This window comes from Larus michahellis, chromosome 2 (genome assembly GCF_964199755.1).
Source record: "Larus michahellis chromosome 2, bLarMic1.1, whole genome shotgun sequence".
Taxonomy (NCBI): Eukaryota; Metazoa; Chordata; class Aves; order Charadriiformes; family Laridae; genus Larus; species Larus michahellis.
This window is the reverse complement of record NC_133897.1, coordinates 45,885,669-45,904,222: the sequence shown is the minus strand read 5'-3', so window position 1 is coordinate 45,904,222 and position 18,554 is coordinate 45,885,669. Positions and strand designations below refer to the sequence as shown.

Sequence of the window (18,554 nt, the reverse complement as noted above, 5' to 3'; positions counted from 1 at the left end):
AAATTCTCAGTCCCCACGTAGCTCGTTTTTTTTCAGTTCACCCAGTTCTACATCTCTGACCATAATGTCTGAAGTTGGACCTTTAGTGGCCAGTGTTTCTCCATACACAAGCTGCACTCCCAAGTCTAAGAGCAGGAGCAGGACTTGATATGAGAGGAGCAGCAGCAGCAGAACTCTGGATACGGGATGGCTTTTTATGTTTCCTTCAGGTGCTTCAACAACATCCCCCCTAACCTGTTACTACAGGGCAGAGTATGCCCCGAGGGCTGCTGAGACAGGTAGGAAGGTAGGTAGGAAGCCCTCTGAAGAATTCCAATTGTGGGGAAAAATAGAAATGTGAGAGGGTCACTTAAAAAGCAGGCAAATGATGTAAAAAAGGTTCTTGGAAAAAACAGTGTAAAAACTTTGATGCCTATACTATGGTATGTCATGACTTTCCGGCATCCAGGTTCTGATATATTTCATAAAGGAACATAAATAAAAAATTAGTTTTCTTATTTTCTGTATTCTGGTTTTCTTGTAGAAAATGCAAAAAAAGTTGCACGTATTTAAATAGTGATGATAAAATGTATTTAATTGAATTCTTTGATATAATTTCATTTCAAAAGAGAATGGTTTGGAACAAAGATGAAAAGCATCCTTCAAAGAAAAGTCACTTTCTAGTTTCAAAGTCCCTGAAGGTTGTTTTTCGTGTCCATGTGATCTAAGTGAACTGTCAGAGATAGATGACTTTGAGTTGTACATGTCCTTGAATCTGTGTCCGAATAATCTTCTGTTAAATCAGTGTCTGTATTTTGACTTGATAATGATTTTTGAGGATTCGTGTGCAAGAACAGAAAAAAGCAAACACAACATTAGTAATTGCTGAAAGGGAATCCCATATTTTTTGAGGAAAAAAAAAAAAAAGGAAAGCCACAACTCTGAAGTACTCGATAAAATGTAAAACGTTGTTCTTTGTTCCTCCTAAGACTTTAAACTTGTTCAAGAATCCTTTCAGGAGTCAAAATTCTGTAACACTGGTTCACACCAGCAGGTTTGGTGTAACTGTGGAAACCTGAATGTAAACAGTTAATTCTTCAGTGTGTACATGTGCTTGTTCTTCGGTATGTAATTTAAAAAACAAAAGAAAAAAGAAAAAAGAACTAAAAGCTGCTGAAGTATTTAGTCTCTTCTCCCTGACTGAAAGTCTGTGAAACGATCTGTGCCTTGTTATGCAACACAGTTGCCTGAAAGAACCTGGCCTACCAGTCTTGATTACTGATTTTCCTACACATTTAATCTTGTCCAGGCGTACTTTGATAGACTTAACATTTCTGCTGAGTGGGTAGAGTTTCAGAGTCATCAAAGCTGCATAAACTCATATCTAATCAGACTAATGCCTTTAAGTAATCCTCTAGCAAAGTCTAATTCTGAGAGATGACATATTTCATTTCGATTCTGTGTCCTCCAGGTGATTTTTTAAAATTTCTTACCCAGAAGGTGCAACCAAAAGATGACCTTTACTGTCACCTGTTGATACTGTCAAGTGAAAATGACTCTTGTTAGTTTAAAAGCCATACATTTTTTCTGACAGGAAGTTTCAAACGCCTTCCCCATGAGATGTGATGGCACCGTGCAATTTATTGCCAAATTTTCCCATGCCAGTGCTGTCTCGTTACCTCCCGCATAGTGTCCCAATATGCTAGGGGGCGTTGCTGGGCAGGATCCACAGAGTTCTGTAGGGAGAGACAAGATAGGAGTTTGGTAACTTACTTTCTTGCTTCTAGCCTACAGTTCCTGAAAGCGGTCCAGTCCAGCAAAGCAGCACAGGTCCTGGCACATGTGGAGCGTGAGAAATAATCAGTGGCTTAGCTTTGGTGGTTCAGACTTACCCTTGAGTTTTCCTTCCTTCAGCATTAAAAGCTCTCACTATTATGCCATAAAGAGAACTGCCTGAAAAGTAGATGTATATCTACTTTCTCTGTACCTTTGCTCCGCTTGTGTCCTTGAAGTCTTTATGGCTGAGTACTCAAGGATTGCTGACGACTTCTCTGTGCACTGTAGGCCTTGCAATCTTACTGCTTCTAAAGGAAGGAATTAAAGTAGCTGAGAGTTTCTGACATATTTAAGGAATGCACTTATGAAGATCATAATTAAATAGTGGCTATTTTAAACAGATTTACAGACCTTTATTGTTTTAAACAGAAAAAAAAGGTCTCCTTTCTTTTGATGTTTTTACTGCTTTGTTTTCCAGTAATGTGAGTAGAAAGAAAGCAGCTTGGCATTCAGTTTAGTGGAATCTTATCCAGAATCTAGGATTGTGTAGGTCTTGACTTTGAATATTTTTATGGCCTCCTTTGTCATGGAATAGTTTAAAGATGACGTGATTTTTCCTTCTCGTTTTCATGTTTCTCACGAGTTGTCAGTCTTAGACCTCAAGCCTATAAGCAGACGTGAGGATGAAACTGAAGTCTTCAATCTTGTCTTGAAGGGTAGTCAACACATTTTATTTCCACTCTAAAGCTTCAAGGAAAGGTTTTTGTGATTGTCTTTTTTGTTAGTGCTTGATTTTGGAAGTGCATCAACAAGAACAGTCAGTGAAGCAAAATCCTGTCTGTGTTTCTACTTTTGAGTCAAAATAATGTCAAATATTGTCAAATTAATTTCTAGCTGACATTATTAAAGGTATGTGCATTGATCACTGGCTAAATTCTTTGTGATATTTTTTTTCTTTCATTGAAAAATGTGCTGGAGAAGGATATTATTAGCCGAAAGTGGTTACATATAGTGTGAATTGAGGATGAGGGATTGCACGTAGACAAGCGTTCTTTGGGTTTGAGAATTTTACTCTCTTCGTAGGAGGGAGAAAAATGTCAAGGATTTTACTAACAAAAGTGGAAAGGATTTTTACTCTACTCTGCTCTGATGAGACCCCACCTGAGTATTGTGTACAGCTCTGGAGTCCTCAGCACAGGAAGGACCATGGACCTGTTGGAGAGGGTCCAGAGAAGGGCCACAAAATGATGAGCGGGCTGGAGCACCTCTCCTGTGAAGACAGACTGAGAGAGTTGGGGTTGTTCAGCCTGGAGAAGAGAAGGCTCTGGGGAGACCTTATAGTGGCTTTCCAGTACCTAAAGGGGACGTATAAGAAAGATGGAGACAGACTTTTTAGCAGGGTCTGTTGTGATAGGACAAGGGGTAATGGTTTTAAACTTAAGAGAGGGAAGATTTAGACTACATAGAAGGAAGAAATCTTTTACGCTGAGGGTGGTGAAACATTGGAACAGGTTGCCCTGAGAGATGGTAGGTGCCCCATCTCTGGAAACATTCAGTCAGTTTGGATGTTGAAGTTGTCCTTGCTTATTGCAGGGAGGTGGGACTTGATGACCTTTAAAGGTCCCTCCCAACCCAAACTATTGTATGATCCTATGATTTTCCTATTGGTCAAGAATGTCACCACTTAGGTACATGTGAAGTATTTGCTAGTCAGCATTCTGTGCCTTGTGACAAGCTTGAGTTGATTTAGCATGCAGATAGGAAACAGATGACTTTTAAAATAAAAATGTGGAGAAGAAACTTTTTTCTTCACTTCAACCTTTAAAACTTTAAAGTTTTATCTTTGTTATCTTTTCTGCCTCTGTAGCCTTTGGCAGAAGAATACTCTATAGAGCCTATTGACTGCAATGGTTAACATCCTTCCTTCCTAAACTGCAAACAGGACAAACTTGAATGCTCTTTACAGGTTATGTTGTGTTTTAAGTCTGTTTTTTTATTTTAGTGTTTTGGCAGACAGAATCCTGTCTTGTAGTAGCAAGCTGCACAGATAAATCCGTTCTTCTAGTCTGTGTTTCACATTAGCCATTCACTCACTGAATAAAGCATCTCCATGATAGGAATTCCCTCCTATATTTTTCTCTTTCTCACTTACCCACTTTTCCAAAATGTAAAATAGAATGTAGTTTTTTTTTTTTCCTGAGGAATTTTTTTTTTTAAAAAAACAAACCCGTCCTTACTATAGATTTTTCTGGAGTTCATTTGAATGTGCAAATGCTGCTTATTTTGGCTCCCATGTCAGCAAATGGATTGAAGATGATTCTGGAGGTGAGGGCGATGTACTTGAACTTTGCTTTAGCAGATTCTCTGTTGCCTCCTTTTTAGAGAAAATAAATGGACAGGGAAGACAAAATCTAGATACTTTCAATTAGGTGACAAATGACAGCTAGGGAGTCTCCTGCAGCTGAAATGGCAGGAGAAAATTGAGCAGAGGAGTTCTCATTCTTGCTTAACCCCCCCACCCCCAAATGCTTGTGGGCAGGAAAGGGTGAGAAAAGAAGACAGGGGAGACCATATTCTTTGTTACTGGTGTAATTTACTAAATTTGTCATGGTCAGTAAGGTCTCCCTTGAATGCATCATCACTATACTTGCTTCTGCTGAGAATAACCAAAACAATTTGCTGTTCTACCTAAAAGCTGATACATTATTCTTTATATGCTCTTTCTTCTTTGGAAAATAACTTTATTTTCTAGTTCCTGCAGAGCATTAGCAAGTACAATGTTGTCTTTCTAATCTGAAAAGCAGACGTGCAGCTGCCACTTGCTGTTGCTGGTTCAGCCTGCTGTAGGATTCATCAGAGACAAAACTGTCGCATCCATCCCTGGCAGGGGAAGGAATACGGATCTAATCTTGGTCTCTGCTCGAGGCCTACCGTTGCATTGTTAAGGGGATACTTGTTAGAGTTTAGGTACAGTGTATTGTAAGAGTTCTATCAATAGATATTTGTTTACAATTGTGCCAGGAAAAAACATAATTGTTTTTTTTCATCTATAAACCAAGACCAGAAGACTTAATAGAAAGGTTTTTGTTATAGAATAGAGGTAGGTGTTAAGCATACTTCATGCATCAGTTATCATGCAAAATGGTGTTTGAAGGTACATCAGGTACCTAGAAAATCAGAACCAACAAAAGAAAATTGTGAACACTGCTTAACTGAAAAAATCTCCTGCAAGCCTCTTTGGGGACAATTTCCCTCCCTCCTGCTGTGTGTACCTGTGAAAGGGAAACGTGTGTCCTGAGGGCATTTGTGTGGGATACGGCCTATTGTGCCATCTGAAATAGGTGCGGTTTTTGTGAACTATAGCAGTGCCATAGGGAAAGGAGAGTAGGTTGTGCCTGGATGCTGTACTTTTCTTATGTAGAAGCGTTCTCCTGTGCCTTGGTGGATTTGTCTGCTGGGTGTTAATCACAGTGGAAATCGGTGATGAACACGCAGCAGTCGGTGACAGGGGAAGTGGGAAAGAAGCTCATTTTGGGTATTTTCAGTAAGAACTCTCATTTTGTGTGTACGTGTGCACTGAACTTCCAGAGGAATCAGGCTTGTGTTTTCAATCCTGGAACCACAGAACCAACACTGCGCAGGTAGAGGAGATCTGGCTGATTTTACTAGTTGTGTATTTGGCACATCCTTTCTAATTTTTGCATAGTTCACTGCAGAAACTGATATTTTGTTTTAGTTAGTGTAGTGCTTTGCATAGTCTTAAAGTAGCCATGAATGCTTATGGCTGCCCTTCTGGAGAATTTCTTTAGAATTATGAAATGTATCAAAATAAGAATTGAATTTACCTTTCTGTCAGCTGTCTTTGGCTATGACTGAGAACAGAGCAAAAAGCTGTCTTAAAAACAAAACAGTAACAGCAGTTTCTTCCTATTTTTATCCAACTCTGAAGATGAACTTTCTTTCTCATAATATGTTTAGTTTTTATGTCTTTTTTTTTTTCCCTTCTTGAAGTCTTTAAAAGAACATGACTTGAACTAGTGATAGAAAATTTTGAGTGTCATAAAGCGGCAAAGATGGCAAATCCATTGGAAGGGATCAGGTTATTTACAGGTGGCAGCTTAGTCTGCAGAGAGTAAATTCCAATAAAATAACGTGATTTGATATGGGACAGGGAACAACTACCTGTATTATTTTGTGGTAAGAGTAATTTCTACTAATGCAGGTGAGAACATTTTGGATATACAACTGATAACGTGAGTGAAATAGGAGCCATGTTGTTGTGTCCTTTCACTTCTTACATAGAGATTGTATTCTGATCTTAGTTGATTTTAAGATTATTTCTGACAAGTTCTCTCTTCATACTTTTGTTTTTGCCTGAAAAGTAGGCTGCTATATTAGGTATATGGCAACTCCCTTGGGATGGTATGAGAATGCTGACATTTCAGTGTAAGATTTGTAGATTAAAGATCATCAAAGGTTCCCTGATGGCGCTTTGAAACTAGGCATGGAATTTTTTCAACTCGTTCAGAGAGCTGACTTTTTATTTATTTAGGTTTCTGTGCATATTACTGGTATCTTTTACTGCATATGTCTCTTCTGCAAAGTAAAATTCCAGGCAGACAGAATTTAACAAAACAGTTTTTCTCCTATGCAGAGGTGTTGAGGAAACAGATGTGCTTTATCCTTTGGACCTTAACTTTTGGCATCCTATTGGTGTTGGCTAGGTCATAATGTGTTGTTAAGATCTTTTTAAAAATTGATTAAGCTGACAAGATTTGTTGTTTTGTGAGGGTAGCATTGCCCTTGGGACAGGTGGAAAAACATGCTTCCATAGTTCTAACAGTCTCTATTTCTGTAAGAGAGTCTCTAAAATGTGTGGAGAAAGATGAAGTAAATAGTCTTTTTATGGTGTGTTTGTACTGAAGACAACACAGTCTTAAAGTGCTTTTAAAAATATGTAAGTGATGATAATAAAGTAAATGTTCATGCTTAAACATCTCCCCTGAAGCAAAGCATTTATTCAAGTCAGAGCTTTTTCTTATGCTTATTTACAGAAATTAAATTTTTAAAAAATATATTAATTAAAAAAAATAATTGTTTACAGTGAAGCCCAAATAGATTGTGTGTGCAAAGAGAAAACGGAATACCCCAAGGAAATATCGGATGACTTATTTTCAAAGATTGGCATAAAGAGAAGTCAGCTCAATTTTTTTATTCTTTTTAGTCTCTCTGTAGTAGGAAAACAGCATCAATAATCCAATATTCAGCTGTCTGACAAGGAGAAACAGAAAAATAGATTGAGATTTGTTACTACAAAATAATGAAGAGCGAGAAGAATAGGCACGCTCCATAGGACTCTTTGTGGTTATTCAAAAGTGAAGGAAGTTTATTTTAACTTCTTGCTTTTTTTTTTTTCCCCCTCTTTGAAACCTGTACTAATTAACATCAAAAAGAGTGAAAATTTTTTAACGGTTTACAGACATGCGAATTCCTTCCAAGGAACCAACATTTTTATTTGAAACTTTCCAGTTTAGTTCTATTGTTCGTGCTGATGGTACACTTCCTTCCTCCCATGCAGCGAGAGTCCATTTTGGATGTGCCAAAACAATCTTCAGATGATCCTCTGAATCAGAGCTTGTTTTGAGGGGTCTGGGGTTATCCTTTGCTCCTGTCAGCAAATCGCTCAAGACCTGAGGAGCAAGCGAAGAGATACCGTGACTACAGTCACTGCACTCTTCATTCCTTGCCACGTATACTATAACAGCATGTGTTGATTTAACTCCATCTCTGGAATGGAGGCAGACGTTAGTTTCCTGACGCGTAGGACCAACGTATAGAGCCAATCCAACAAAATAACAGTTTGTTTCATACTTGTATTTTCTCTCACATGGTTCACATAACTTGACCAGGACTTACAACATCTACTGGCATAATCCTCAAAGTCATTGAAACCCAAAAAGCTTTGCAGTATGTGGCCTGACAGCAGAGCCACAGAGATGTTCTCCCCTTGGCAATGGGAAATTTGAGTCATTGTGTGAAATGCACATTTTAAAAAAAAAAAAAAAAAAAAAAAGCGGGGGTTTTTTCCCTTGTTGGTTACTCAGATTTTTGAAAATCGTTTTATACTTAACTATTAGTTTATGCTTTCCTCAGCAAAAGATGGTGCCACAAAATCATGCTAAGCAAGTAGGCCTGAGCTCCTGTCATGTCACCATAATTTAATGCCATTTTGGATGAGAGGAATGTTCTGTGATTATTTTATCTTTAGAATTTGGTAAGAGGTTAGGTATAGAATTTGCGGCCCATTTATAATATTACACAGCATTACCTCACCAGATCAAACCATTTACTTTAATTAGGAGGCAACCTCTGGTGACCCTTTGTGATAGGGAGAATAGAAATGGCATGTTCTTTAATGTACATTGTGTTGATTTGGGTCATCTTAAAAAGTTGTCAGTGATGAGAGGAGATCCTCCCAGTGGCACTAATTGTATTTTCATACACAAATTATGGTAATGACTGAAGAGCTGCGATTTTCTCATCCATATCTATGCATTTTATAGCAGTGTGTAATTAATAGCTGAAATTTAAGCCCTGTGCTGAGGGCTACTGATTTGAATGTTGATACTATGTTTTAGAGCATTAAGGCAGGAACAACCCTGCAGTCGCCTTAGCTGATTGTTCTTTCTGTCTTGGGCATCCTTAAATACTGTCCCATCCTTGAAATCAGGTGCCCCCAGAAATAAGGGTTGTTCTGATATCTAGTTCTGTCTGATTCATATTTAATATGTATCTTTCTAATAGACCGCTTTTAAACCGTGGTCTTGGGACCAGTAGAGCATTTCGGCACTTAATCTAGAAAGAGCTTTTAACAATACAGAGAGAAATAAAATACAGCTGCTAAGCTTAAAACCCTGATTTCAGGCAGAAGAAATGGAGTGTTTGCTTGGATAACTTCGTAACTATGAAAACAGTGGATAGAAAATGCTTTCTTAATTACCAAGGTGTGCCAGATTGTACAGTCTTCATGTATAATTCTGTCTGGTGGTGGGAGTAACATTTTAAAATCTTCCTTCATTGACTTTTTTAAAAAAAGTACTTATCACAGATAAATTGGCATAAAAGATGCTAAAGTATTTTGTTACTGAAGTAAAACTGCATGGAAGCAGAGAAGAGATAGCAATTCATTTATATTAGTAGAATGATGAGATGAATGGAAGAAATCTGTAATCTGTCTCTTGTAAGTTGACCCTCATTTTCTGCTTCAGAAGGTATCCTGGGATGGCCTGGGCCCAAGTCACACTCCACAGAGCAACTGAAAAATGGTGCCCTCAGCTCCTTATCATCTGCTAGTGCCAACATTACATGGGCGATAGTACCATCTGCAGCCCAGGATGGACAGGCGCTGCAGCCAAATACAGAGGTAAGCGTGCTAGGTCTCTGTAGGCCATTTCTGTTGTACCTGAGACTTGACGTTGGTTAGATGTCAACCATGTATGATGGTGGATGCTTTTATTAATTACTTGGTTTATTTTTTTTATAGTATCCTCTTTGTTTGAAATTAGTTGTGAAAATGCTAAGTTGCGTGCAAAAGTGCACTCAAAACTAGAAAAATACATTGATGATATTGATGTGTGCTTTTGCCTCTCTGAGGTACTTTGGACAGTGGGCTGTGGAGAGTGTACAGTCTCTTTTCTAGTCGTAAAAGCAATTAACAGACTGTCAGTACCCATTTCTATTTTCTGTCACCAGAAAAAGCTGTTTGATTTTTATGCTGGGTTGAGATAGACAGGAGGCGCTAGGACCATACCATTTGCTTGCTACTTGTTCTTCCATGTTGCTGTTTTCTCTTTGGTGTCTCTTTGAGTTGAAAAAATAATATAGTTGAAAACTATATTATTTTCTGACCCCTTTTCCTGTTAAGTAATTATGGGCAGAACTTGTCCACATTATCCTGCTCCAGCCTGTTGATTTGTGCTTTTGTGGCGTTTACTTGGTAAAGGGCAGTTCTGAAGCATCGACTCTTTGAGGAGGCTCACAGCTGCGTATCAGGCATCTCATGCACTGAAATCTCACATCTCACCATGCCAAACTTCTCCAGCTTCTACTGTCTGCTTCGGTTACCAGTGCTGCCCACCAGGAAAACACTTCACTCTGAGACCCCACAGATTGTAGGGCACCTGGAACATGTGAGACCTGGAAAACTGGGAGGAAGTTTTTGAGAGAGCTGAAGAAACCCTTCCCTACTAATGAATGCTCTTTGGCAATTGGAATGGCTTAAATTAAATTATATCACCTTTAACAAAATGTGTAATGGCTGGGGACATCAATAAAGTTGTTTGTTTTTCCAGTTCTTTTGTAGTATCTTGAATTGAGTATAGTTCAAAAAATCCAAGGATAAACCAGATTATTTTTCTTTTAGTATTACGTGTTATTTTGGTCCTCTTCCAGATCTATCTTTAGAAAGTAATTTCAAATTCTGTTACTCCTAGTGTCCATTAATCACAATGTTTAAATTACCTGTAATTGCTTTTTATTAGGAGGTTGTGTAATTTCTTTTTCAGATAAGCCAACTGCAGTTCTTATAGTATGTTTTTAAGACAAGAGGCTATTTAAGAATATTGTTTTGGGAGTTACTTCTTTACTCACTGATAGTCTGCAATTTGTTTCATTAGGGTTTTTTTGGCCTGGTAAAGCCAAATGGGATGTGGAAACATGGGCTTTGCAGCAAAAACATAAAGAGCAGGAGCTGATTTAACTCATCTCAGGGTATCATTTTGCAGTTGAGTTGAGCCTTTACAGCTTGTTTTAAATTACTTTTTTTTTTTTTTTTAAAAGTCCAATCTCCTCCCCTTCGCTTGCTGATGAGAAATACTGAGTTGCGCGTGTGGCTTGAGATACTGCTTTGCTTGTGGAACTCATGATTTATTGAGAAGGGAGTACCCTTGAAGAGTTGGATATAAACAAGGGAGCATAGCAGAGTTTGTAGTAGAGAGTCCTCAGTGCTTTGTGGGCAATCTTCCTGAAATCAGCGGCTTGCATTTGGAAGCCCTGGGGCGCTAGCCCTTAAAAAAGAAGAAAAAAGGAGGAAAAGAAAGAAAAAGAGAATAAATAAGATTTTTAAGTTCTAAAAAGCTCAGCTGAAGATGGTGTTTTTGGCAGAAGCAGTAAGTGGAAGTTTGTGGACTGATAGACCAACAAGAAGCATCAGGACTGATGCATGTAATTTTTGTATGGTAATATAGTTTGTTAAGCAGAAATTTGGTTTTGCCCCAAGAAAGTGGCCTGAATCAGGATTCATTCCTGGAAGCTCTTTCCAAACCTGCATCTTCCCTTCCACTGAGTCCTTTTGTACTTCGTGTCGTCGATTTGAAGTGCTCTTTTAAATGTAGCTGATACATTTTTCAGTTTTGATCATGTTGATTAAGGTATCAATGCCCCATTGGAGGGCTGAAGCACAAAGCCGGAATTGTGGAAGAGGTGAAGAGTTGCATCTAACGTAAGTTGGAGCTTTTGTGTTTCATGTTCATCTCCAGATCAAGCGAGTTGTCATGCCTTGTCCCAGAGGCTACACCTCTTGGCTGCTGTGGTCAGATCCTTTTCTGGAAGAGGAGATGAAGTTTTCTTTGAGTACTGCAGGTTCTGCCCAGCTGTCCCAAGCTGAGTGAAGTGTCAAACAGGAAGCTGGAGCTTCTTGGTGTTGTGACAAGAGAAAGGAGGGTGAGAGAACAGACTTCAGAGAAGAGAAAAATCTTCTGAGCAGCATAACTGTTACCCTGCTAAGGATGCTGTCTGAGCCAGATGGTCACCCTGGAGATGATGTCTGACACCCCACAAAGTCATCAAAGGTGTTTGACTTAACTCACTTTTAACAATTCTGTGTGCAGGATTTAAGCATATTTTAAAATTTATTCTGGCCTGTTGTGTGTCCAAGGCAGGAGCCTAGGTTTGGCACTAACTAGCCAATTCATTTTAAAAGGTATAAAAGCACTGACTGTGCCTAATTACTTACGATGTGTGATTATATATAAAAGCAACTGCAAATTGTCACACCCCACTTGTTTCGTAGTCCAGATTTATTATTGTTAATAGCTGTGGTGGCATGAGCACAGATGTATCTAGATGTCATTGTTTGACAAATTTTTGACATTGAAGACCCTGATTTCTTTTTTTATCTGGTAGCTTCTTTTAAATGTAGAAGAAAAGAGGAATCCACAAGTGTCATTCAGATGAAGCTTATTTCTCTTAATGATTTTTGTTTAAAAAAACCCCAAATTGGGCACTGGATGATCCTTTTTTCTGAGGAAGTTTGTAGTGTATTAATGGGGCTCAGCTTTCAGAATATACCTGCCAAAAGAAGTGAGCCTTGCTTTTACAGAAGTTATAAGAGAGTGGTTATCAAAGTTAATACCAGTTTCTTCTTTGACTGGATTCTGGATTTTTATTTTAAAAAATCTGTACCTTTTATGACATAACTTCTATCTCTTAGTCAGAAGTTATACCCCAAAGGAATGGGAGAGAGCTTTTTCGCTATCGCTCAGCGTAATACAGTAGATGTACTGACCAAACAAATTGTGAATTGACCTGTAGTCTGAAATAGAAAAAGCCATTAAATTAGTACCCTTGAGGAACAACCAACTCAGCTGCTTATATGATAGAGTGTTATTTATAAGGAAAAGATAATTTTAGGTATGTACATCAGCAGTGATTTTGAAAAGAAAACGGAGATGTTTGTTATGTTGGGCTGGGGAGAGGGATGACTGCTGGGGAATCTTTCCCATATAGCAGGCTGCCAGTGGCAGCAGTTTCCTGGCAACATGACCAAGTGGCTGAACGTCTTTAGTGATAGCTGTGTTAATTCTCAGCACAGCATGTAGACACTTTGCAGCAGTGTATTAAGCAAAATCATTAACAAACCAATGACTTGTTCTCTGCCGTGGTTTTTGTATGTTAATGAAGAAGCGTGGATCTTTATAATTCTCCTCTGGAATAACAAGGCTCATCTGATGCAATTTTCTTTGAATGCTTAAGCATTCTTGAGGGATGTAGTAAGTTCTGGTGTTGAGTTTTGATGCCATAGATAACTAATGTAAAACCTTTCTTTTTGGTCTGTCGCACTGTCAGGGTTTCAGGAATGCAGATTCTCTTCCCTGGTGAAATAATGTAGCAGCTAAAGATTCTTCTCTTTAGATAATGTGTTGGTGTTCACTGGCTTTTGTTATTCAGGGCGTTTCTAGCTTCCAAATGCAGGGATATCATTTGAGATATTGTTTAAGCTAGTTCAGAAAATACAAGATTTTGTGGCAGAGATTATTTTCTTGTGTATTCCTTGCCTATTTTATCATGTCCTTTCTTGATGTTGCTGTTTCATCTTCCTAGATGAGTTTTCTTCTAGGGTTGTGATATAGGACAACATGAAGTTAAAGCCTGTTATCTTCACTGAAAGAAGTAACACCTGACAGTGAAATGCCGGATCAAACACCTTTTTCTCTTTATTTTTCACACTTTCTTTTTAATGGTATAAGCCTCCTTTTTTGGAGGTACAAGTTTCCTTTTTTGGATTTTTTTTCGTTCTGTCCACCTGAAACATCAGGTGGAAGCAGGGATAAGGGCTGAGCTGGACAGAACTATTCTCCATCTGATGTGAGTTGATATAACATACTTTTGTGCCTCTCCTACCAAACCACTTTGGAGTTTTTGGCATAAGCTATGTTATAATTTCAAGATACTATTTAGGGTTTTTCCCTTAAAGCCGAACGGGACAAATTTGGTATGGAATACGCCAGAGTACACTCTTCAGAGCTGTGACATGAACTTGGTCTGTGTCTGTTGTGCGGTAAACGGGACCCTGCTTCCTTCATTTAAGAGTTTGTAATTTTGAGATTCCTTTCAACAAATGCTGAAATTGATTAGTTTTAAAATATTGAGTCTCATAGTAAATTCAGTTGTAGTAAACTTGGTGCCTAAGTAGAATAAAGGTGTGAATCACTTCCATGTGTGAGCTACTGTTCCAGTTCAAATAATTGTCATTTTGGGTGTTAGAATTCCCCTTCTGAGCTAAAAAAATGTAACTGCGGGCCAAATGCTTCCCCCGGCAGGCAAATATAAATGGGAAACAGGCTGTTCTTACACAGGACCTGAGAAGGATGGAATAATCTTCTGTTGATCTAACAGTTTAGTTAAGGATGATTAGAAAATCATGCTGTATCTACATTTGTGATTTAGTTCTCTTCGTGTGATTTTTATGCCTTAAAATGCCATGCCAGCTGATTCTTTCCATCCTGCGGATCTGGTGTCTGTGCGTTCTCTCTGCTTTCCTGTCCCTAACTTTCCCTTGCTTGTGCGCATGAGAAGCTGTACACATGCTCCATGTTGAAGTGTCTTTTTAATAGGATTGAAGTTTTAGCTCTGTAGGATTGAGGCTTTAGCTCTGATTATCTAACTGCTAAACCAGGTTTTAATTGTGGTAGTGATTGCAAGGGCAGTCAAGTCCAGGTTATTAAACATATTTTGGTCCCCTAGATGATCTTAACCTTGACGTTTTCAACTGTAAGAAGGAACTGTGCTATTTACAGGGTGTACTGTATTTTTTTAGTTCTTAATTTTAAAAGATCATGTGTTTTTGTCCAATCTCTTCAGATGATAGTCACTTTCAAGCTGAAGTTGTTTTCTATCTCTAGGTTAGTATACATCCTAATATGACGATGCTTCATCCTTTACAGAGGATATAATAGCCTTCAGAGCTATTACGGAATGTCAAGATGCTAAGAAATGATTTTAAAAGCACTCCTGCAATTTTAGAAACTAAGCTGGGTACAAGAAATGCTTTCTAATTCGGTATTACCTTTTCTCTATATAGCTGTGTCTCAGCAGACTTTCCCAGGACTGGGGATTGTTTGCTAGTTTAAATTGTTCCTAGTGTTTCCTAGTTCCGTTTTGTACTTGACATAAAGCTGTGTAATTGATGTTGGGAGATCAGTTTGGCGATGAACATACTGTGCTAGCCACAAGTGCAGTAATGGAAAGAGAGCATATCAGCGTGTGAAAGTAACATTTGCAGTATTACAGAGAGTCCCTTTTCACTGTTTAGTACAGACATTACAGGATTTCTCAACGTGCTCTGCTTTTTGCTTTCTGCATGATTAAGTAGTTTTTGGGCCGAAGAGCGCAGTAAATGGCCTGTAATGACCTGGATAGATAAATTAATCTCTAGGCAAAGATAGTACCAGTTAATCCATTCACTAGCAGACCATCTGAAAAATGAAATCTGAGATAATCAATTGAAGGTATATTTAAGGATAATCAAGGGAGGTATATTTAAGGATTAAATGTACAATTACACTAAAAGTAGAATTAAATGACCCTAAGCCTGCTGCAGCGGGGCTGACAATGACTAAGATAATCTAGCTAATTTTGATTTTATTTTTTTTGCTAGCTTTCTGGAATAATTACTCTGTCAGCAAACAATCTCTAATAAAACTGTTTATGCAAATAATTAATAACATTAAATCCAGCCAAAGCCATTGCATTTTGTTGACTCGCTCTCACCTCCAAAATGCATGTATTCCAGCTGCTAATATATTTGAGAGTAATACTCTGCTTAAAATAAAAATATGAAGCTTTAATACAAAATTTGCATCTAATTTGAATAAACTTGAGGCTCTGGTTCATGTGGCATTCCATAATTAACAGTTAAATTCAGTGAAAACTAATCATTGGAATATAAAGAACTCAGGTTCCCTTGCAGTAAAGCTTAAAAATTGAGTTAAAATGGATCAATTGCCTAATCTGTTCATTATAAAACTTGTGCCCTCTGCAAAACAAAGTCTGAAGCCAATGTTAATTTTATTTCAGGATTGTGAGCTAATTGATTTGTTGTGTGACAATTGATTTGCGTTGTGCTGTCAGTTTTATTTCTTAGTATGTTTATACATGTGGGTTTGGCAATACTGCTCATTAGTAGGCTTACCCATCTCATTAAAACAGTCAATAACTTCGCTAGACTTTAGTAAGTTGGGGTGAACTCTCTTACAACAAGTATTTGTCTCGGGTTGGAATTGCTTTATCTTGCTCAGTGAAGCACCATCCAAACTGGCTTCAGCTGTTCCATCTGGTTTTGGTAGGAGAAAATAGCATTTTCTGCTTGTGATGATGAATTCTAGTGATTCTTTATTTGAAAAGCCTGGAATGTGGAAACAGCTGCGTTGAAAGTATTTAATTATAAAACTTTGTCTCAGAGGAGGAGTTGGAAGGAGAAGATGGGAGAGGCAGGACTCTTCCACATTATAGTGTAGAGAGACTGCACAGTTGTCTTCAGTCTGAGATGGACCAAGCGATTCATCAGGCCTGAGAACAAATCTTAGAAGCTTTTCAAGTGGAGAGTTCCACTGGCCTCAAGAATTTAGCTGTATAAAAGTTGACAATCCTCTAGGCTCAGTTTGTTCCACATGCACATTGAATGTTCTCCTGGTATGATTTATAATGATTTATTTTTCTTTTGCAAGACTGGAGCCTGTCTTTTTTTTTTTTTCCTTATTTTTTATTTTGTGTGTGTGTGGCCACAATGGGAATGTGTATGGAGGATGGGACAAGAAATTGCAGGAAGAGTCAGAATGGTTTAATAAGTGCGTTGCATTGAGGAACGATTGTTGATACTGTTTGTATTACCATGCCTTTACCATTTCTTTCCTTTTACAAATACGCTGGCATGTGATATTGCATACAAGAAATAGCACTGTGACAACTGGATTTACATATAGATTAGTATTGCAAGACCAGATGATTCTAAAGGTTACATTTGTAGTTGTCTATCTTTTTGTGCCCTCTTTGCATATGTGAATGGTATATTATTGACTATTGTGGAAGCATTTTTCTGTCATAAATTTGCTTAGCTAGCATACAAAGCGACATAAAAGAGGATTACAGTGGGCTGAATTATTTCAGTTCTGTTCCTTCCTAGCTTTTCAGTTGCTGGGCTTTGCAAGCAGAATCATTATGGAGTACTCCAGCTTGGAAGGGACCGCTGGAGGTCCTGCAGCCCAACACCCTGCTCAGGTCAGCTTGCTCAGGGTCATGTCCAGTCAAGTCTTGAACACCACCAACAGTGGAGGTCCAACAACTTCTCTGCGCAAATTGTTGCAGTTTCTCTAGGGATTTTATCAATGGGAGCAAAGGTTCGTTTGAGTATGATGCCTTTCCTTATCAGTGGGCTGTGCTGTACTCTCTGGTGGGAGACTAAGATCACCTGCTGGGTCCCTTACCAAAAAGTGTTTGTCTTTCCCTTCTTTGTGGGGTTATGAGGCAAGTTGCTCCTGGTTCTTCAGGTTTCTCCCCAATGATCTCATTCAAGAGAGGATCTCTTTTAATACAGGGTATTATACATTATTTATACATAATATATATATATTAATATACAGGTATGGAGAGTATAGCCTTCTGCCATACTTTCCCTCCATGTTAGTCTCCCTCACCAACCTGCAGCTCAGTTCAGTCTTTTGTCTTTAGCTCCCCAAAAGTTATAAATGTGACTTTCAGATCCATCACAATCTCTGAAGTCCTGCCTGACCAGTGATGGGAATCTGTCCTGCCACGCTGTGTGGTTTGTAAGCTTGTAAATTACGAGTAACTTATTTTGGATAGTGTAAGATGCTGTATTTATAGCCATCTTGCTTCTAAAAAATTTGATTGTCAAAACCAAAACCGAATATCTTTCAGGAAATCATTCTTCACTAGTATCTGTATTGCATTAGGAACAGGTTTTGTTAAAATTGTTTATGATGTGGTACTGTATTTCTTGTGGTTTTAGGTTAGCATAAAATTTACTGTTGTGATTTATGCTAGCCTTCAAGGTTTTTTTGCTTCAATTTAGGACAAGTCCGTGGGGCTTTTCTCTTTGCACATGTTTTTTTGTAGTCTCATGTTGCTGTTCGTTTCTGTTGATACCAGTGATGAAAAATATTTATTCCCAGTTCTTACTGAATTTATGCAATACTGCAAAGTCCTCTTGTGTTTTACGATTCAGATTAAACAATGCTGTAGTTCAGTAGCCCTCATTTCATGAAAGGTGCTCACAAGATGTGTGGACTGGTGCTGGTACTTAGTCTTTTCCTGTGGAGTCTGTGCTTGGGAATTAGCTGCTTTTCAGCAGATTTTCAGAACTGACTACCTTAAATTTATGAAAATCGAAATTTGCAAGAGGAATTGTCTTATGAAGAAGATACAAACATGTGAAAAAGTTTTCCAACAAACATTATGTGGTGTGTAACAGGGTTACAGTGCTGTAGGTAACCTAAATGAGGATCTCTGTTTAAAAGCATGTTAAGTCACTGATTGATTCTTTATTCTCAAACATTATCACTTTCATGGTTAGTTTCTAGTATTTTTTCTGAAGGCTTACACAGGCTATACTGCAACATAGGCATAGATGCGCTTTGTTTCATGTTACATGTGTTTTTTCCTATTCTTTAAGCAACAAACCAACCCTTTTTCTTCTTAAATCTCTTGTTATCTGGTCCTCATCACTGCTATATTGTTATGTTTACCCCTAAATAGGGTCACACGTCAGAGTTAAACGCATCTACAGTGTAGGAAAAGGAAGCTTTCGTAGCTTGTTCTTTAAGGATGAAAAGACTTCTGCTCCCGGAGATAGTACTGCAAAACATTAAAAAAAAGGAATAGTAAAGCTCTCAAAATAGTGAATATCCATATAATGTGCTTGCCTCCAGATGCCTGGCAGATTGGTTTTGTTGGGAAGAAAAAAGATTGCAGACCTATTTGTCACCTAAGATACAGGGTTTGTG

At 38.2% G+C, this 18,554-nt stretch overlaps 1 protein-coding gene across 2 annotated transcripts in view; it reads left to right on the top strand.

Moving 5' to 3' along the window:
• Positions 1–18,554, top strand: part of OSBPL10 (oxysterol binding protein like 10) — a 117,841-nt gene that overhangs the window by 67,036 nt on the left and 32,251 nt on the right. Inside the window, exon 6 of one of the 2 annotated variants that reach the window (XM_074575110.1) lies at positions 9,027–9,178. In XM_074575110.1, coding sequence (XP_074431211.1) covers positions 9,027–9,178 — 152 coding nt within the window. Of the gene's footprint in view, positions 1–9,023; positions 9,179–18,554 lie in introns of both variants that reach the window. The other variant, XM_074575109.1, reaches the window with a different exon arrangement.